This window comes from Mesoplodon densirostris, chromosome 7 (assembly GCF_025265405.1).
Source record: "Mesoplodon densirostris isolate mMesDen1 chromosome 7, mMesDen1 primary haplotype, whole genome shotgun sequence".
In the NCBI taxonomy this organism is placed as follows: Eukaryota; Metazoa; Chordata; class Mammalia; order Artiodactyla; family Ziphiidae; genus Mesoplodon; species Mesoplodon densirostris.
The window spans coordinates 121,252,808-121,274,887 of record NC_082667.1 but is presented as its reverse complement, the minus strand read 5'-3'; the positions used below and the strand labels follow the sequence as shown (position 1 = coordinate 121,274,887).

The following is a 22,080-nucleotide window of genomic DNA, read 5'->3' as shown; positions in this document are numbered from 1 at the left end:
TGCCTATATTCCGAAGCTTTCTCATTGCTTTTCTGCTCCTTGATGAAGCAATGACCTATTTAGTGATTCTGGGTGTATCTTGATTATACTTTGTCATATCAAATGTGTCATATGACAGTTTTTTTCTTACCAGGGGCTACCATTACTGGTGTCCACAAGTTCTCAGATTTTGATAAACACAGTCACAAGGTCAAAGGGGAAATGTTTTCACAGTCTCATACCCCTGGGATTGCCCTCAGTTTCCTACCAAGGCAGCCAGTTCTGAATGGTCAGACCCAGGAGAGAGGGGATGCTTATTGAACTGTGCCTGGATTTCTGCACCTGCTTTTGCCCTTGGAGCATTTTCTGATTCCCAGGAGGCTGGGAAGCTGGTTGGAAAGGGCTAAGAGACAAGAGAAGCAGGTAGTGCTTTAGGCTACTTTGTGGGGCTGGAGAGATAAGACATTCCAGGTGAAGGGCTGCGAAGGCTATCAGAACAGAGGGGCCAGGGTCCCAGAGGCCAGGAGGCAGCCTGAAGCCCGGCTCTGGTTTTCCCCTCAAGCTATTTGTTGACTAGGCTGTGCTGGCCAGCAGGCCAACAAGTCATGCCAAAAGCAGCTGAATAGCAGAGTGGGATTTTGGTAGTTTCACTTTGCTGGGAAGAAAAAAATTGGAATTCCGGGCCCACCAAGGAAGAGGCTCCCTAGGAAACACCTACCTAGAAATTTCCGTTGCCACTCCCGGAAGGTCAAACCTAGGAGCAGACTGTGTCTTGTAGGCCTGCAGAGACTGCTGACCAGCCTGGAGTCAGCTTGGTGGGGTGGGGGGCCCTTCTGCCTCCTGCCGGAGGATGGGCAGAGGGTGGAGGCCGGTGGAGGCAGATGGCCTCTCCGAAAGGTGCCACAAGGCTTGCAGACGCTGGTGGCTTTCTGTTCCTTGACCCACATGCATTTACTTTGTGAACACCCCTCAGGTCAGACACTAATGATCTGTGTGCTTCTCTGTAGGCCGGTGATACACCGCGGTTTAAGGTTTCCACCTGAAATCTTGTAAGAGCAGAATGGAAGACTCCTGATAGGGTCCTCTTTGGAATTGCCTTCGCATTTTACCAGCCAACCAGCTATTCTCTGTAAAAAGGAAAAGGCAAACGTCAAGGTCTATCATTCTTTAGAACTCCCACTGAGTGCCGACTCCTTTTGAATTCTCAATGATATTAATGTAGAATTGTTAGGCTAAGACCCCCAGCATGTCCTTAGCCTAGGTTTTTCTTTTCTTTGAGTGAATGGTAAGAGTTCTTTTGAGTGACTTGATGGGGTTCGAATGCATTGCTGACAAACTCTCAAATGGGATGGGAGGATCAATCTTTGGTTTTTTTTGGTGCATAAAAAGTTCTTATCTGAACTAGGAAAATAAAGCCCGTGTTTCTTGGGTTGACACAAAGAAAGATTTGCTTGCATGCCTCTTTTGAGGCATGAAGAAAGGAGTGCCACAGCCCTGACTGGAAAAAATAACCTTCTTTCAAAGACGAGAACCCTTAGTTGATAGTCTCTGAAGCCCTTGGTGTGCACAAGAAAAGTAGGAGGAATCATTGCCTAATGTGGAGATTTCTGTGGGAGAAGTGGAAGGCAAAGGGACACAAATGGAGAGGCAGAGATGGCCAAGGTGACCGTTGCAGGCCTGTTTGACCTCATTCCTTGCTTGCTGTTGTCATCCTGTGTTTTCTACTCTGTGTTTTTTAAAAAACCTTAGTTCAGCTCTCTTCTGGTTACACAGTGTTGTCCTTGTTTATGGCCAGAGACAAATTAGGAAAAGTTACTTAGGATATATTCTACAATAGTTTTTATTTTAATTTAATTTAATTTAATTTAATTTATCTATTTTTATTTTTTGGCTGCACTGTGCGGCTTGCGGATCTTCGTTCCCTGACCAGGGATTGAACCCGGGGCCCGGCAGTGACAGCACTGAGTCCTAACCCCTGGACCGCCAGGGAGGTCCCTCTACAATAGTTTTTAGACTGTAACAGATAGTTCAATCTCATAATATTAAAAGTGTAGCTATGCCGACACTTATCTGCCATTCTCCCCTGCTCACGACCCAGTTTCTGAAGGTTTTTTCTGGAGTTTTTTCCCCAGTGGCATAAAATTTTCTCTGGAGTTTTTTTGCAGTCTTGTGCATTTCACTATTTGCTTCATTGCCAACATTTATAACAAATGTGAAATGTGAATGGCATCGGTAGAAATACCTGGAGGACCCCATTATGATCACTTCTTCATCCTTTATCTTTACCCTTAGACCTCTCTGCTTATACGGAAATATTCCAAATCCATAACTGCTTAATTAAACACCCCTTTTTTATTTGGAACCTAGTCAAAAGTTTATTATTATAATTTTAACAATTTGTTGAAAGCCTTTCTGAAAGCCTTGTTCCCTGATTATTTTCTCAGAAGCTTTTAGTTCCTTTGGTGTACTTCCCTTCACTGGAATTGTGCTTATTTTATTTCCTCATGGAATTAAAAAATGATATTTTAGTCCTACTACTCTGCCCTCACTTGTAGGTTTCCAGGAGCTCTTTAGCTGGGGCCATAGTAGCCCCTTAAGATGGAACTGGGCTCCGACAAACGGAGGGACCTCAGGCCGACCAGACCCAGGACTGTGGGTGAGTCATCACCCTGTCTGTGGTCACCTGGTCCTTTGTGAACTGTAGGCTGGTCCTGCGCTAGCCCTCCCCCGGCCCCCAGCTGGGGTGAAGCTCGAATAAACAGTGTCTGCTGGGGCGTGGGTCACCTTGCTGGGCAAGGAGAGGGTGTTGCTGATAGTTTTCACTTCTCATTTTCATTTTTTCTCAATGGAAATACTAATTTGTTGTGAATTTTTAAAATTGAGAAACTATGGGATGGATTATTTGGGCTTCCCCTTTTCAGTAAGAATGAGGAATTTGTGTTGAAATCTGTATACGTTTGTTATTTGTCCATTGTTACTTCCTCTACCAGTTCCTGTTCACCATTTAGAACCAAGTTCAGTTTTTTTTCCCTTCTGAGTTCCAAAACTATTTCTTCCAGAAATCAATGAAATGTAAAATCTCAGCTTGCCATTCTATATGAGTGAACATTGTGGAAGCCTTTTTTTCCCACATTTAATTAATTAATTAATTAACTGAAGTATGGTTGATTTACAATGTTGTATTAGTTTCTGGTGTACAGCAAAGTGATTCAATCATGCATATATGTATGTAGACTTTTTCATATTTTTTCCATTATAGGTTATTATAAGATATTGAATATAGTTCCCTGTGCTATATACAGTAGGACGTTGTTTAGCCATTCTCTATATAATAGTTTGCATCTGCTAATCCCAAACTCCCACTCCATCCCTTTCCCATCCCCATCCCCCTTGGTAACCACAAGTCTGTTCTCTAGTCCATGAGTCTGTTTCTGTTTCGTAGATAAGTTCATTTGTGTCCTATTTTAGATTCCCCATATAACTGATATCATATGGTATTTATCTTTCTCTGTCTGACTTACTTCACTTAGTATGATCATCTCTAGGTCCATCCATGTTGCTGCAAATGGCATTATTTCAATTCTTTTTTATGGCTGAGTAATATTCCATCGTCTATATGTACCACATCTTCTTGATCCATTCATCTGTCGATGGGCACTTAGATATAGTAGAAGCCCTTTATTTCCAGTCTGCTTGGTCTGATTTTATAGCTCTCATGTTTACTGTAGCACCTCAGTTGTGCGGTGGTGATCAGCTGTGCAGAGCAGAGCTCTCGTTGTGATTCTGTCCTGTTATGTCTTCTGAATCACGAGGATATGGGTTTAAACAACTTTGTCGGCTGTCGTGACATTAAATCAGCTGAAGGAGTCGATGAGTGATACTTCTCAGACTGGTGCTGGCACACGGTGGCACATCCTGTCCTGAGCTTGGCCTTTGAGTACTGTCTTCCCTCGGGCATGCCATGGCCACAGTGCTGAGCTGGATGATAGCTTCTGTAAAATGGAAGCTGCCCGAGACGAGTGGTTCCCAAAGTACCCTCCCCCGAAACGATAGTGTTCTAGAGCTAGACCAAGGTGTTTTTTCATTCAAATAAAAATAAAGGATAGGGCTTCCCTGGTGGTGCAGTGGTTGAGAGTCCGCCTGCCGATGCAGAGGACACGGGTTCGTGCCCCGGTCCGGGAAGATCGCACATGCCGCGGAGCGGCTGGGCCCGTGAGCCATGGCCGCTGAGCCTGCACGTCCGGAGCCTGTGCTCCGTGGCGGGAGAGGCCACAGCAGTGAGAGGCCCGCGTACCGCAAAAAAATAAATAAATAAAGGATAGAATTTTCTTTATTTTGAGCTTCTGTCCCATGAAATTTCATTAACTCTTTGTTGCTATTACTGCCAATCACCTTAGCACTAGGAGGTGACAAATGAACAAGTAGCAAAAACAGTTAGTGGAAAACTTGGGAATACCTAGTCTTGCTTAATCTGATAGTTTAAAAAAATTATAAAATGGGCTTGGATGTGATTTTTATATAGCTCATATAATGGAGCCATTTATGCCGGAATCTTAACACAGGTCAAGTAATCTTAGTTTATGGAACGAGAAGCAGGGTGGAATGGTGGCCACCACATGGGCTCAGTAGCCACATGCCTGGGCTTCTGGGCATCACAGCTCTGCCACATAATAGCTCTTACCAGCTCTGTTACCCTGGGCAAATCACTTAATCTCTCTCTTTCTCTGTCCCTCACCTATAAAGTAGAGACAATAACGTACCAGCTTCATGGGTTATTGTGAAGATTAAATGAATTAATACATGTAAAGTACTTAGAACATGCCTGGCACGTAGTAAGTGCTATACAAATGTTAGCTAATATTGTTTTGTGACATAAAAAAAATGTATGTTAATATTTCATGGTGCTTGGCAAAGAACACTGTGGTCCTGTCTTGTGAACATATTTGAGAACTGTGGGCTTGGAATCTCTCTTCTAGTTCTGCAAGTCTATTATTCTGTGTCATAGAATTGGATTCCCCATAATCTGTCTTTTCCCTTTTTATAAGTTAGTGCTTTAATGAACGTGTTCTTCTTTTTTTTCCCCCTCTCTACATAGAGTAAAATCATTCTTACCAAGTGGAATCTAATCTTAAATATGACTTCAGAAGGTGTCCTTTCTGTTTCTTGACATAAAGGTGTTTTTGTATTGTGTACATTAGTTACAGTTGTTTTCTACTATTACACAGCTAATATCCTTCAGTTCTTTATTCTACGGTTGAGAACACTGAAGCTCAGAGAGAGTAAACCAATTGTCAAAAGCTAAGAGTGGCAGATCTGTGATTTTAAGCCAGGCTGTCTGAATCCCAAGCCTGCTCTCATTTAAGTACGGCAAATGCAAGTTGCGGTTCCAGTGGCTGCGTTCGTATTCCAGTGTAACTAACCTAAAGCAAGCTCAAGCAGCATTCCTTTAAATGGAGACGGATTTCTATGTGAGTATTCCTAAAGGATGCTCTTTTTATACTTGGGTCAGTAAAAGTCACCAGATAGCTGTACCTGTTCATTCCAAGAAAGGTGAAAGGTGAAGCAAACAAAAACAAGCAATTGCTTGTACATCTGGCAAGAGAGCCTCTGGGCCCAGCCATTGCCTGTTTGCCCCAGGAGAACCTTCCTGTCCGTGCACACTGCTGCCCTAGGCCTAAGGGGGAGGCGCTGGCTGGCCTCCTGGCCTTGGTGTCTGTTCCCCGCCCAGCCTTCTCACGTGCCCTGAGGTCTCCCCACCACTGGCCGCGCCGGGCTGACTGCTGAGTTTGTGCACGGCGGGGACAGTTGTTGCAGGTTGGGCAGCAGGAGCTCAGGGAGAGAACGAGAAGGAAATCTGCCTCCTCACCCCCGCTCTGCTGGCTGGTCCCCTTCTGTTCTGAGCTCCCCCACAGCTCCCTCCCTAGATTGCAAAGCCACCTCCTCCACTTTCTTTCTCACAGTTTTTATATTCATTTTGCAAGTCTATCAGCCTCCCTCTAACTTCTTTCTATGGCGTGCGTCGTGTAGGATTTCAGGGAGGGAGTTAGCAGTCTCTGCTGGTTAGTTTGCCGTGAGCCAGAAAAGTTGATTTGCAAGTGCACTGTCTAGATGGAGGCACACTTCCTTCCATGTAAAGAATGATGCATCTGGAAGGCCCCTCACCAGTGCAGAAACCTCTGCTGCATTCTTAGTGTTTCTGAGGTTCAACAATGTGCCATAATACCGGGGAATTTAACAACTATCTATAAAAACGTTTTAAAGTGAAATTGTATTTATAGTTCATCCTGTCATCCCGGATGCACATCTACCTTTGAAGGTGCATCTGGGCCTCTTCTTCCACCTCTACGTGCAGGTGATGAAACGGGAGCTTCTCGACTCCAAGTCCTGAGTGGTTCTGGAGAATTGGCTTCTTTCAGCCCAAAAGGGCCGGTGATGGTGGGAACCAGGCTGGCGGATGGTGAGGGGATACGGCTGTGGGGTGGGAACCAGGAGGAGGGCAGGCGATGTGGAGGCTGGGTCACTGGGCCACTCCATCGTCCGGCTCCGGGCCAGCCTTACTAGTGCAGCGGCTGGAAAGGCAGGCGTTTCTCTTTCCTTCTTTCTCCCGCTCACGTTTCCTCACTGTCCTTTTTACCACGCAGGCGTCCCCGGTGAGCTGGGAAGCCAGCCGCCCATCGCTCCCACTAGACTGTGAGCTCCGTGGGAGCAGAGCTCTCGCTCAACCTTTCATGCTCGCTGTTCACAAAGCATGAAAAGAATTGCTACCGGTTCTCGCATGTTCGTCATTATGCTACGTGATCCCAAATGCTATCATGTTGTCTTGAATCTAAGATGTTGGTGGTAAGAAACAACAATTATTTTACGTGTCACTACAAAAGGAAAAAGCCTTGCCAATTAAACCCTGATTCAAGGGCTTTTGGGTACTTAGAATTTTTATTAGATACTTGTTGAAAGAGCTCTTTTAGATTTATTTAGGCATAGATTTTTTTTATCACATCACTCGTGCATACATAAAAGGGAAAATATAAGTGAAATGAATTGTTTAAGCTGTTCCTAAAATGTTGTCGCTTTCAGAGGCTGACTCTTCAGATCACTTTTGACTCAGGGTCATCGATGTCTCTGTGCCATCAAGAGTGCTGGTAACACAGCATTTCTGAAAATAGGGCACCCTGCTCTCACCAGGAATCTCCTCCAAACAGCTTGTACCCATTCTAGGAGTTCTGATCGCGGTGTTTTTTTGCGGTACGCGGGCCTCTCAGTGTTGTGGCCTCTCCCGTTGCGGAGCACAGGCTCTGGACGCGCAGGCTCAGCGGCCACGACTCACGGGCCCAGCCGCTCCGTGGCATGTGGGATACTCCCGGACCGGGGCACGAACCCGTGTCCCCTGCATCGGCAGGCGGACTCTCAACCACTGCGCCACCAGGGAAGCCCCTGGTGTTTTTTTTATTCAGCCTGTGGCAGGCCTGTCTTTCCACATATCTCAGTAATAACATTGCACAAAGCAGCATCATTCACGACGCTGTCTCTTATACCCAAGTCCCATAGGTTTGTGGGGCAAGATCATTTTTCCAGTGATGGATATTTGCTTCCCTAATCAAATTTGTGCCCAGGTGCTGTTCCCATGCCTTTCAGTTTTAATGCCAAATTATAGTGTCATCTTTTTGCATTTAAAATGGCAGTTACACTCAGGGTGTCTAGTGCTGACAATACACATGACTCAGTGAAGCAAGGAGAGAACTAAGGAAGGGCTGCGAGCAAGGTCACACACGAGCCGGCGGTGCATCCACAGCCTCACTGCCACCTGGGTGAGAGCACCTGTGGGACCCCAGTGTTGTAAAATGGACCCCTCGTTCAGACATGTTAACAGGTGAAGAAAAGTGCAATAGAGACTGGATGAAATGCAGACTGTTAAGTCTTAACAACGGCCATGCCGGGCAGATACTTTGGATTTTCCACCGAGGAGACTGAGGATTAGTCTGTGGCTTACTCACATCACACCTAGTAAGCACATGGTAGATTTGGGGGCATAGAACCCAGATTTGTCTGATGCTAAAGCTCCTACTTTCAATTATGTAACACTATTCATTCATTCATATAAGTATATTATATATGTAACATATATATAATATATATGTATATATATATAGGACATAGAACAGTATCTGGCACGTTTAATAAATATTTGTTGTTAATAAGTATTTAATAAATATTTGTTGAATAAAATCATTAGAGAGGATAGAAATGCTTCTCTTCCTGGAAATGAAGTCTCTAACATTTTAGACAGTGGGTGAAAGAAGGAAGGTAGGTGGCCATTTTCTAGACAAGGTACAGCTTGTGGATCTCAGGTTCTTTCGGGTCAAGAAGAGGAGCGGAGGAAGTCTGTCCCTAGCTCACAGAGCCAGTTAGCACTTGCCTGTTGGACAGCGCTAAGGTAGTTCCTGGAATCATCCTTCCGCCTCGCCTATAAATCAAGATCAACGGGGTTCTATAAATTGTGCAGTTAAAAAAGTAGTAATAAAAAAGGAAATCAAATATGACAAGCCTTACTCTGAAGAAAGTTCAGGTACAGGGCATTGGTTATTTGATAAATTGCTAGGTTTATAAAACTATGAGGACTTCCCTGGTGGCACAGTGGTTAAGAATCCGCCTGCCAATGCAGGGGACACGGGTTCGAGCCCTGGGCCGGGAAGATCCCACATGCCGCGGAGCAACTAAGCCCGTGCACCACAACTACTGAGCCTTCCCTCTAGAGCCCGTGAGCCACAACTACTGAGCCCGCATGCCACAACTACTGAAGCCCGTGCGCCTAGAACTCGCGCTCCACAACAAGAGAAGCCACCGTAATGAGAAGCCCACACACCGCAACAGAGTAGCCCCCGCACGCCGCAACTAGAGAAAGCCCGTGCCCAGCAACGAAGACCCAACACAGCCAAAAATAAATAAATAAATTTATAAATAAAATACAAAAATATGAAATGTTTTGAAAATTCTGAAGCTCTTATAGCTCATCAGTAAAATATGAAAATTGACACATTTGAGCACTACCATGTGCTAAATCTGTGCCTGGGATTTTTACATATATCATGTAACCCTCACTGTAACACCAGTAGGTAATTATCATATCCATTTTACATAGGATAATATCGAGGCTCAAGGTGTTTAAGTGATTTGGCCGAAGGATATAACTACTGAGTAGCTGAGTCATTGGGGAAGCCCGGATGTTCAACTCAGAGTCTGTGGATTTTCTACTATACTCTGCTGCTTCCCATCTAAGCTTAAGGCTAGAAACCGCTTTATACTCTCGTTTTACAGATAAGGAAGCTGATACTAGAGGATTTTAAAGTGACTTACTTAGTAGCGGAGTCATACCTAAAATTCAGTTTTCTTGAACAATTTATTAAACAATAAATAATTGCAGAATGTCACACTGTTTTGAATAGTTTAGTAGTTACAGAAGCTCAATAGGTCTTATAAGTATCAATATATCTTAAAGAACAAGAACTGGGTATTCTGTATCACTGCTTTAGATTCCAGACACTTTTTGAATTAAAGAATTTTCACCATCTTTTTTTAGTTTAATTTTTTTATAATGTATTTTTAAAATAAATTTATTTATTTATTTTGTTTTTGGCTGCATTGGGTCTTTGTTGCTGTGTGTGGGCTTTCTCTAGTTGCGGCGTGTAGGCTTCAGTAGTTGTGGCATGTGGGCTCCAGAGTGCAGGCTTAGGAGTTGTGGTGCACGGGCTTAGTTGCTCCGCGGCATGTGGGATCTTCCTGGACCAGGGCTTGAACCTGTGTCCCCCGCATTGGCAGACGGACTCTTAACCACTGCGCCACCAGGGAAGCCCTTTTAATTTAATTTAATTTTGTTTTGGCTGTGCTGGGTCTTCGTTGCTGCCCGCGGGCTTTCTCTAGTTGTGGCTAGCGGGGGCTACTCTTCGTTGTGGTGCACCGGCTTCTCATTGCAGTGGCTTCTCTTGTTGCGGAGCACGGGCTCTAGGCACGCGGGCTTCAGTAGTTGTGGCACGCGGGCTTCAGTAGTTGTGGCACGCGGGCTTCAGTAGTTGTGGCTCACGTGCTCTAGAGCACAGGCTCAGTAGCTGCGGCACGTGGGCCTAGTTGCCGTGCAGCATGTGGTATTTCACACCCCTATTGCTAAATTTTACTAGCAGGCTTTCCTATGTGTCAATGAACTGTTCTGTTATTTTGCTCCCATCTGCCAAGTAGTTATTTTCTTTTTTTCTCCCCCTTCATCCTTGCCTTCTGCAGTCTCTGGTATTTTATGTCATGTAATGTATACTTCCTTATTTTGGTAAGATTGGAAAAAAGGTATTTCAGTCTAGAGTAAATATCCTGTCCCTTCCCATCTCTTCTTTCTTGTTCCTGTTCATCCTTGAAGATTCACCTTCTCTGAGAAGTCATCCCTGGACACCCCCATTGGGATCAGGTGTCTTCTCTCTTCCCCCTGCGACCGATCTGTACAAATGATCAAGGACATGCCACACGACAGATCTAGAGTTACTCATATTCCTTGACCTGAAGGAACTTCGAGTTGAGATGGGGAGGCAGACATTTAGACAGAAAAATGCAATATGATTGAACCTTTTTAAAAAATCTAATATGTGAGTGTTTATCATGGAGCAGGCATTGTGCTAAGCATTTTATGTGCATTATTTCATGTTCTGTCAATAACCCGATTTTACAGAGAAGGAGAGGGATTTAGAGAGTGTCCTTGCTTTGCCTGAGGTCAGTTAAGTCACAGAATTGCTCCCGAAATCCGGGTCCAGAGCCCAAGCTCGTAGCCACTCTGCCTCTTGTACTGACTTCTGCCTCTGCACAGATGTGTCCCCTGGGCCCTTGCACGCTAGGCACAGGGAGAGGACAGCTCCAGTGCTGGAGTTCAGAAACTAATAGTTACTCTACAGCCATACAGCCACTGTAACTGACTCCAAATTATCCCTCAGAGACTTCAAAAGAATTCAAGATATAGCACATTGTATGTCCAAATGCATTCATCACAAAAGATTAAAAATAACCTGTTTATCAACGCAAGATTAAATACATTATGATATATCCATATAATGAAATGATGCAGCTGTAATAAAGAATGAGGAAATGCTCTATGGATGTGGAACAATGTAAAGGGTATGATATTATATGGAATAAATAAGGTTTAAAAGAGATGCTGCTTTGTATAGAATCAATAGCATGCTGCTGTGTGTGGTTGCAGAGGCATGGAGTGTTTAAATTTTGCTTGTATATGCATAAAATATCTTTGGAAGAATAGATAACAAATTGATGGTATGGGTTGATTCTGAAGAATGGATAAGGGATTCCAGGTAGAGAGAAATAATAAGCACCTTTCTAGAATGAAAACAAATAAGAAAGGCACTCTGGGCTGGTGTGTTTCCAGAGTGAGAGGGGTGAGCCTGCCTGGATCCTCGCTGTGTCCCCTTGTGCACTTGAGTGATTGTGCATTTGACAAACTAAGTTGAAAAAAAAAAATCTCAGATTCCTGTATGGGAAAAGCACAACATCTCTTCTGTGGTATTAATTCCTGTTGAAAATACATGTCCTGAATCTAACCATGAAGAGACATCAGACAAACTCAAATTGAGGGACCTTCTGAAAAACAAATGGCCTGTGCATTTCCAAAATGTCAAGGTCGTGGAGAACTAGGAAAGACTGGGGACTGTTCCCAATCAGAGGGGACAGACGGGACGTGTCCGCGGGACGCACCGTGTGCGATGCCAGATTGGATCCTGGGCCAGAAAAAGAGGGGTTTCCTTCTCTGCAAAGGACGGTAATCAGACAATTGGCAGAAGTTGAATGTGGTCTGTAAATTAGGTAATAGTACTGTTTTCATGTTAACGTCCTGATTGTGATAGTACTGTGGTTATGTGAGAAAATGTCCTGTTTTTAGGAAACAGGCACTTAAGAATTTAGTAGTAAAGGGACTTTGTGTCTGCAACTTACTCTCAAATAGTTCAAGTTAAAAAAACAAAAGAGAGAGAGGGAGAGAGAAGGAGAGAGAATAATAAAGTAAGCATGGTAAAATGTTACCGTTTGGGGAACCTGAGTGAAGAAGTACAGGAATTCTTTGTACTATTTATGCTGCTTTTCTGTCTGAAATTATTAAAAAATAAAAAAATTTAAAAAAGCACTTCTGATGTGGAACATTTTATGATTTTGTAATACTGATCCTTTTATGTCCTTTTATATAACTTTTTGATTTTCTTCCTATAGATCTTTATATTGTTGGTGACATTTATTCCTAGGTTTCTTAATATTTTTGTTCCTTTTTAAAAAAATATAAGTTTTGTTGAGGTATAATTCATATACTGTGCAACTCACCCTGACCATCTTTTTATGAATGCTTAGATAGTACCATTATATAGGAAGGTATGCTTTTTTTTTAAAGACAACTTTATAGGATATAATTTACACATGATGAAATGCACATATTTTAATTGAATAGGTTGATGACTTTTGACACGTGAATTCCCCATGTAACCACCCCCCAGTCTAGATGCAGGATAGAGAACATTTCTATTTCTCCAGAGAGTGTGCCCCCAGCCCCTTTGCTTATATAGTCACCTGTTGGCGACATGGGCATCTTTTCCAGGACCCTCCGGTGTGTGCAGGGCGAGTGTGTGTGTGGTGGGGTGCCGTCGGGCGGGGGTGAGGATGGTAGCATTGCAGCCGAGCAGGAGCAGGTTCCTCAGTGGCTCCAAAGAGGCTCCCAGGCTGTTTGGACGTGGCTTTTCTGTATCCCAGACTTAGGCCCTGACATTGGGTGTTCCAGTTTCTTTTCTTTCTTCTATGGGCCTTATTCTGGTTCAGAGGTTGGAGCGTGTGTAGCCTAAGAATGTTTCTCAGCTTATTTCCATTAACAATGGAGAAAATTCTGGCTGGGTTCTGGTCTTTTTTTTTTTTTTTTTAAAGAGATGTGCAATTTGTTTATTTTTGAAATTTTTTGGCCACACCCCGAGGCACCGGGGAATCTTAGTTCCCTGACCAGGGATCGAACCCACACCCCCTGCATTGAAAGTCCGAGACTTAACCACGGGACCACCAGTGCAATCCCTGGGCAGTGGTCTTTCTTACCTTTAGTTGAATGGTGTTCTGAGCAGTTTGGCCTTTCCTGTCTATTCTGCTATTTAATGGGCTGGTGGGAGGAGGTGTGTCAGGCCTGGCTGCCCTGTTAAACAGCAGATCTCATGTGACCTTTAAAATGTCAGTGTTTTATCATCATCAGAAGGGAAGATTGATTAAAACATCTATTTTGGAAAATAATAATGTTTCAAGATGTAGATTTTGTGCACATTGATGTTTAGTTGATGTTTGATTTGCTCACCCATCACCCCTGTATGGACCCAACGGGAAACAAAGTTTATATTTGTATTCACCAAATTGTGGCCCAGAAAATTCAGCTCCCTCTGCCTGCCATTTTTATCGCGTTTTGTGACTTTTATTATTCTGCTGTTCATTTTGAATTGGTGGTATAGGAAGTCAGTGTCTAAACAAGTGTGCAGGGACTTCCCTGGTGGTCCAGTGGGAAAGAATCGGCTTCCAATGCAGGGGACTTGGGTTCAATCCCTGGTTGGGGAACTAAGATCCCACATGCCTCGGGGCAACTAGGCCTGCACGCCACAACTACTGAGCTCTCGCGCCTCAACAAGAGAGCCCGAGTGCCACAAACTACAGAGCCCACGCACCACAACTAGAGAAGAGAAAACCTGCACTCCACAGCTAGAGAGAAGCCTGAGTGCCGCAACAAAGAAACTGTGTGCCACAACGAAAAGATCCTGCATGCCTCAGTGAAGATCCCATGTGCCTGTAACTAAGATCTGACACAACCTAAACAAACAAACAAACAAACAAACAAATAAAATATTTTCAACAAGTGTGCAAGGGAGGGACGAGCTGGCCGAGCAGCAGCGAGTCTTGGTGTGAACCCAGCACTTCCCTGCATTTAGCATCTGGGGGCCTCGTCCTCCTCAGGAGAACTAAGAGGACTGCCATCAGCATTTGTGATGAAGGTTCCATCCACCTAACTTGTGCCCAGAGCAGAGCAAGTATGCAATACATTGCATCATTATTCCAAATAGTTTCTTCATTTTTACCTTTCTGCCCAGGTGTGTAATCTTTCACAAAGCTTTTTTTTCCCCCTTTTTGTGGTTGAAACTGTAATTTATTAAAATGCATTCATTTAGTTAAAGCCTTGGGTCCTTTTCTCTCTTTTTTCAGGCACGTTGCGGAGAGGCCTTTTTGCCCTTGATGAACACTCACGTGGTAGGCAGATGACTGTCCTTCACCCCGAGCTGCTCTAGGTGCCTAGGACGCTGTCCAGCAAGGAGAGGATGGATTCCAAAGATGAAAGCTCACACGTGTGGCCTCCGGCTGCAGAGCATGAGGAGAACGCCACACAGGTGAAGAGTGGTCTTCCAGCTGGGCATTGACAGCAGTTTTTTAGTTGTTACAGTTTGCTGACAGCTAGAGAAATAGCAGCTCCTATACAGTGATGAGTGGTTGGGAGGAAGCGGACTTGCAGAACTGGTGCAGAAGGAATGGGCAGCGTTTCAGCACCTTGGATGCTCCAGCAGCATGGGGTGCTGTGATTTTGCGGAGCTGCATACCACTCATGGCTCCTCTGCCTTTCCCCTATCTTATTGTCATAATCCACTTCACTGCTCCGTTTTATTTCATGGTCTTGGTGCTGAAAGCTTCAAACTGGAGGTTTTCTTTCTGTTATCCTGGAAAGGGTTTTGTTTCTTCATGTGTAATGAAGTACAAAGGTATGCCTATAAAGTGAGTGGCTTTTCCTTTTCTTCTCAAATTCAGGATGTAAACCTCTAATTGAAAGTTGTCCCATTGAATCCACAGCTCTGGAGGTTAGTCACTTATTCAGATGCTGCTGTAACGAGTGATCTCTGCCTTTCAAATTGCTATCCTAACCAGCTACATGTTCTTTTGACTATTCTTAGCAAAGGCGAACCTCTGCATTTTTGGTATGCATTTGAATTTTGAGAAGAGTCAGCACTCACAGGGAGCCGTGTTTACATGTGACCAAAGTATAACACTTCATTTTAAAGCATTATAATATATATGTAATTTTAATTTAATTTTCTTCAAATTATATAACCATAGTATTATTACCCAAATCAGAAAATTAGCATTGAAACATTTAAATATACACCTCTTATTTAATTTAAGCAATATAACAGATTTACAATACATAAAATTGATCATCTGGTATGGTTTGAAAGTCTGAGTTTGAATACTGAGCAAAAAAGTTCCAGAGATGCTTCCAGCAGAATAATTGAGAATGCTGTTTTGGTTCTCGTGGAAACTATTTGGAAGGTTACTTTCATGTAGCTATATATTTTGGTGTATTTTGTTTATAAACAAAAATGTAGTTCGTTAATAAATAGGGTCCACATTTGTGGGTAACCAGATGGTAGATGGCAGAAATCAGCACCCTTGCTTGCACCCCTCCTCCCACTGTTCCTTCTCCCAACCAGGAATTCTGATTTAGTCCAGTACTGGGTGTTGAAGACCAAGTTGAAGAGTCTGGATAACTCTTAAGGAAATTTTTTTTTTCTTTTTTAGGCATTGAAACTAGTTCAAGATTTTGATGTCAATGAGCAAATCTAAACTCACAAAATTATTTTGCAGCACTTAAAACTGCACAAATATCTTAGAAGCCTAATTCTTGTATGGATGCAAACTGTATCTTCATGGACAAAGCAGATTTATGTAGAAGCTGGACTAAGCGCTTAGTATTGAAGTGGAGGTTTGTTTTACTTATGTGGTGCTTGACTTCATTGGGTCTCCAGTTTTCTTTCTGGGGATTGAATTAGCTTATGTCATCTTCGGGATCTACTATTCTCCACTGGAAAAAAAACTGAAATTAAAAAGTTAGGTCTAAAGCCAAGACAGTGTAAGAGTAAGGAATCTGACCTAAGAGGGTCTAACTTCAATATCAGCACATAAACTATTTCTCTCCCAAATGTGTTCTTTGACCATCTGCTTTGTACCTTCCATATCAGATACTGGGCTGTATGCCAGCCTTCAAGAACCTCCAAAGCTGACTACTCGAAAGCACTTTACAGAATCCAGTTTCTGCTTTAGTTCTCGGTAGATAGAAAATTATTTCCCCTGGTGACAACTGAAATAGTTGTCCAAAACCCCTTAAAAGTACTTTCTTAGAATTTTTTGTATTTTTACCTAGTTGGCAAGGGAGAGTTCTGTTACATTCACCGAGTCAGCAAACGTTTACCGACTCGCCTCCAGAACGGCCTTGGAGTATGAAAGAATTTGTAGGAAAGAAAGTGACCTTGTTTTAATGTGTTTGCCAAAAGGCACTGTTAGTTATAAAGTAGAATTCTTATGATGTGTTGAAAGCAACTGGCTTTTGAGCCTTGACATATTTTTTCACATTACAAATAATTTGTATTTTGTAGTTTGGTAATGTTGTCAACCGTGCATCTTCTGTCACATTTCTAGGGTCAGTGAACCCTAGTAATCCCCGAAAGAGATACCTGCATTGGACATTTGAGGCAAAGGGAACTTTAAATCGGTTGCCTAATATTGAGCAATAAATCAGTGACAAGGTCCTTGGATCCTGTTGCCAAGTCACTAACTCAGCATAGATGAAGGCATATCAGTTGAGTTCTCCTTTCAGTGGGGATCTTTTAGAAATCCAAGTGTATAATGTTCTCGGTCAGTGCTGTGTCTTTGTGAGACAGGTTTTGTTCCACAAGGGTGGTTGCTACATACTTGCTGGTTTTTTGTTTTGGTTTTTTTTTTTGCCCCAGGTGCATTTTGTTCCAGACACTGGAACTGTGGCCCAGATTGTCTACACCGATGACCAGGTCCGTCCACCGCAGCAGGTGGTGTACACGGCAGATGGTGCCTCTTACGCGTCAGTGGATGGTCCGGAGCACACGCTGGTCTACATCCATCCCGTGGAAGCTGCGCAGGCACGTGAAGGACTATGGTTTATAGTTTGTTTGTTAATCAGTTAATTCACCAATTACTTAGGTTTACTCTCTGCCAGTCACTGTGCTATTTGCTGGTGATACAGGAAATATTCATATAAGATTTATGTTCTCAAGGAGCTTATAACCAACTGGGCAGAGGAAGATATGGTTTATTTATTTAAATTAAATGTAATAAGGAATTAGAGCACTAACCTCGAATGAGTTCTTTCCCCAACCGACTATTGATATTGATTTTTTTTTTTTTTTTTTTTTTTTGTGGTACGCAGGCCTCTCAGTGTTGTGGCCTCTCCCATTGCAGAGCACAGGCTCTGGACACGCAGGCTCAGCAGCCATGGCTCACGGGCTCAGCCGCTCCATGGCATGTGGCATCTTCCCAGACCGGGACACGAACCCGTGTCCCCTGCATCGGCAGGCGGACTCACAGCCACTGCGCCACCAGGGAAGCCCGATATTGATTTTTTTTTAAATTATAAATTTATTTATTTTTGGCTGCGTTGGGTCTTCATTGCTGCGCCCAGGCTTTCTCTAGCTGAAGCCAGCAAGGGCTACTCTGTGTTGTGGTGTGTGGGCTTCTCATTGCAGTGGCTTCTCTTGCTGTGGAGCATGGGCTCTAGGTGCTTGGGCTTCAGTAGTTGTGGCTCGTGGGCTCAGTAGTTGTGGCTCGTGGGCTCTAGAGCCCAGGCTCAGTAGTTGTGGCGCATGGGCTTAGTTGCTCTGTGGCATGTGGGATCTTCCTGGACCAGGGCTCAAACCTGTGTCCCCTGCATTGGCAGGTGGATTCTTAACCATTGCACCACCAGGGAAGTTCCTGATTGATTTTATTAACAAGATTATCAGCTTTTACTTTTCCTAAAGTATCAACAACCAGACCAAACATGGTAACTTAATCAAGACAGATCAGTGAAAACATGCAGATTATTTCAGTTAAACAAGGGATCCTACTAGCTTATTAACTGCTATTTACTAATAACTTACTGATGTGTAGAACTGTAATAGAAGCGCAGGTAAAAACTGTACAATTACAGCTACTTTCATTTTTTTGCCAGTGACTCTGAATTTTAGTTTCCAAATGCATGACACGAATATTCCCCAATATATAAATCTTAGTTTGTATGGGACTTCCCTGGTGGTCCAGTGGGTAAGACTCCACGCTCTCAATGCAGTGGGCCCGGGTTCGATCCCTGGTCAGGGAACTAGATCCCGCATGCATGTCGCAACTAAGAGTCCGCATGCTGCAACTAAAAAGATCCTGTGTGCCACAACTAAGACCTGGCGCAGCCAAAATAAATAAATATTAAAAAAGAAAGTTAGTTTGTATTGTTAGCACTTTACAGTGTACAAAGCACTTTTAAACATATGAAAAGAGAAATCAGTTCCATGGTTTATAGTAGGATCCTGGTAATAAAAATTTGCCCTCATGCAATATTTAATCAAGAGACTCAAATCACTCCCAAGAAGACATGGGACCCACCTAATAAATACCTTTCAAATCTACATGAAGATGAAATTGCCTAATAGTCAGATGGTACTTTTGGAATGTCCTTTCTTAGTTTTAGTCCCCTAGCTGTATTAAAATAAGTGCATGTAGATTATGTGAAGAATGTCCTGTGACCAACTTTTGGTTCATTTCTGTGTTACTAAATGTCTGAATTATGATAATTTTTTTATTGTCAAATATAAGAAATCTGACACTGGCTGAAATTCTCTTTTACAGTTCTGTGGAATCAACACTTAACCTTAGTTCTTATGCCCATAGGTTTGCTAAAGCCTCGGGCAAATTAAAAGTCTCTCAGAAAGAATACTTTTCTGGACTGGAGATTTTCTGTGGTACCCTGGCTAAAATCATTTTGAAGATTTTCCTTCTCTATTTATCTTTGCTGCACCATGACCCAAATTATGTGTTTATAATCAGAACTTTTAAAATTATGATTTTACTGGCTTTTATCCAAAAAAGAATCTGTGGAACATTAAATTCAATTTATTTTCCTTCTACTTCTCTTGTGATAATGAGTGTGCATTTATATTTGAAGAGTTGTAATCCTTGGGTATACAGTACTCTTCTATTTGCTGGTATATCTCCAACTATTTTCATTTAATTGCAAGTCTACCCCTGTGATAGAGTGTTATGTGTTGAATGCATGCCCCCTTGTTCATGGCATGCCTTTTAAATTAACTGTGACATTCAGTCTCAGGAGAGGCTTTGCTTTAGAGTAAACTCCTGAAGTATGAAGTATGTTAGCCAATAGAGATGGTTAGCTTTTACAATCTCTTTGGAGCCATCTGGATGAAAGGCTTTAGCAAAATGTAAGATTACTATCTTTATCTTCTTTGTTAATGAAAAATTATTACTAGCTATTTGGTAGTTAACTCTCTCAGGAATTGGTGCTTAACAGTAGTATAATTTTTCCTGTGTAGATGAGCTAACGATCTATCGATAAGTTTTTGTTGTTGTTTGTTTAGACGCTGTTTACAGACCCAGGCCAGGTAGCTTATGTCCAACAGGATGCTACAGCTCAGCAGGTAATGAGTTGCTTTTTTGCCTTTTTGTTGATTGTGGATAATACTGAAGTTACCCTTCCCTGGAATGCCCGCAACCCTCTGTACTGTGCATTCTCTGGATGTCTATTTCTCATGCGTTTAGAATATTCTCAATGTCCGTTAATGAAAACAAAGCAGGACATGACACTAACACACTCCAAATAGTATACATTGCAATAGCATGGTAATAAAAAAATAATTTGTCAGGGAAATTTAAGCATTAAATTAAAATAAGCATATCAACTGGATATTGGTTCAAGTTTCAAAGAGTAATCCTGAGTTTCAAAAGTGTCTATGGGAATTGGGAAACATTTTAGTACTTGGTCTTTTTTTTAAATTATTGAATTATTGTTGATATACAATGTTGTGTTAGTTTCTGGTGTACAGCAAAGTGATTCAGTTATATATATAATATATAATATATATAGTCTTTTTTCATATTCTTTTCCATTATGGTTTATCACAGGATATTGAATATAGTTCCATGTGCTATACAGTAGGACCTTGTTGTTTATCTATTTTATATATAGTAGTTTGTATCTGCTAATCCCAAACATCTAATTTATCTCTCCCCCTCCTTTCCCCTTTGGTAACCATAAGTTTGTTCTCTATGTTTGTGTATCTGTTTCTGTTTTGTAAATAAATTCATTTGTATCATATTTTAGATTCCACATACAAGTGATATCATATGATATTTGTCTTTCTCTTTCTGACTCACTTAGTATGACAATCTATTTTTAAATATTAGGGGAAAATTCCTGCTTAAATTACATATATATTTAGTGGGAACCTTCCTCATTCTACTTTCAGAGAATTGAGATTTTTCTTGGTTTTCTTTTAAAACATTTCTTTCCTTTTATCTATATTTCTAATATATCCTACTTGACTTTGAGGGACTTCTTCGTTATTTTCCACCGGGTTGCAGAAGTGATAAGGAAGGTGCAGAAACTAGATATTGTCAGTCTTACCCTCAAGGGAATGTGAATCCAAATAGTTTTATTTTCATGTTGGCTAGTATGACTGTTATTTAGCTATACCACTGAGTGTCATGAGTAATTATCAAGTAAATTCTCATTAGTAAGCACTTTCTGCTTTTAAAATTTTTTAGTAGGTGATTTGGAAACTTGCATTTTAAAATTTGGAAAATGAACAGTAATTGTGTTGATATTGTTTATGAAATCTAGCGAGAATTAGGAGTCTTCGTCGTAGCAGTTATGGTTGAATTTATTCCTGATTGGTAGTGACATACAATTTTGTGGGTCTGCCATCTTGAATGAGAACTTGTCTTAGTCCATCTGGGCCGCTATAACAGAATGCCATACACGGGGTGGCTTACAAACAACAGAAACTTATTTCCCACAGTTCTGGAGGCTGGGAAGTCCAAGACCAAGGTGCCAATAGATTTGTTGTCTGGTGAGAGTCCTCTTCCTGTTCACAGATGGCTGTGCCCTCACATGGCAGAAAGGGTGAGGCTGCTCTCTGGAGTCTTGTATAAGGGCACTAATCCCATTCATGGGGGCTCTACCCTCATGACCTAATCACCTCTCAGAGGCCCCACCTCCTAACACTGTCACAATGGGGATTAGGTTTTGACATATATATAAACTTTGGGGAGACATGAATGTTCTGTAGCAGAGTTACTATTTTATTTTAGTAATTTTGTACTAATTAAGTTTACTCTTGATAAAACAAATCATGTCCATTTCTGTGAATATTTATTGATTCCACCAAGCAAGCAATGGATGGATTTAATTCATTTTTACAACTTGGCGGGAAAAAAAATAAAATGAAATGCCTTTGTGTTTCATAGATGATTAATTCATTCACTAATATTTGGAGTAATGATTTTTTTTCATAAAAAGTTGAAGCAATACAAAACAAAAGAGAAGTACATTAAAAAACCCAAACAAACAAATTCTGCCCAGGAACATCCTCATTAATTTACAATTGGTAACTATTATTCTAGACTTCCTCCCAGACATAAAACAGACAAAGATAAACAAGCAGGGGAAAATTGTGCCCTAAATGCTATTATTAATCTAAATACTTTAAACTTAAATTTACTTGAGTGTAATAGAAGGAAAGCGAATGGAGGTGAACCTGAAAGAGGTTGGAGTCCTCACTGTTTCCTAACCAGCCTTGGGCTCCGGTCCCCTGTGTCCTCAGCTCTTGCTGTGATGACCTGATATCAGCACACTGACACTTCCTCTTCCTCCTCCCCTCCCCCACTGTTTGGTGTTAGTTGCATTATTATTGTAACTAATGTATTTATGTTCTGTTCAGTAACCACAGCTACTTAGAATTTTGCTCCATTATCTCCTGGCATTTAATTTATACAAATCTTGAGTCTAATTTTGATTATTTTCCTCATTCATTTTCTATCTTAATGCCTGTTTGAGTGTTTCTTTATCCTTGAAGTTTCTCTTTGAAGTCTAATGACTTCACCAGCATATGAATCAGAATTCCCTAGAACAGGGTGTGTCCTTTTCATGTATAGGTTAAGACTCTGTTTCGGGAACATTTTCATCTATTAGGTTTTTGAAGATCTATTCAGTTT

General features: G+C 42.0%; 1 protein-coding gene across 2 annotated transcripts in view; it reads left to right on the top strand.

Annotated features, from left to right (window-relative positions):
• PRDM10 (PR/SET domain 10) overlaps positions 1–22,080 on the top strand; it is an 87,477-nt gene that overhangs the window by 15,869 nt on the left and 49,528 nt on the right. For both annotated transcript variants that reach the window (XM_060103669.1, XM_060103668.1), the window contains exons 2-4: positions 14,230–14,411; positions 16,800–16,964; positions 19,446–19,505. In XM_060103669.1, the coding sequence (XP_059959652.1) occupies positions 14,343–14,411; positions 16,800–16,964; positions 19,446–19,505 (294 nt within the window). In that variant the 5' untranslated portion in view covers positions 14,230–14,342. The remainder of the gene's footprint in view (positions 1–14,229; positions 14,412–16,799; positions 16,965–19,445; positions 19,506–22,080) is intronic.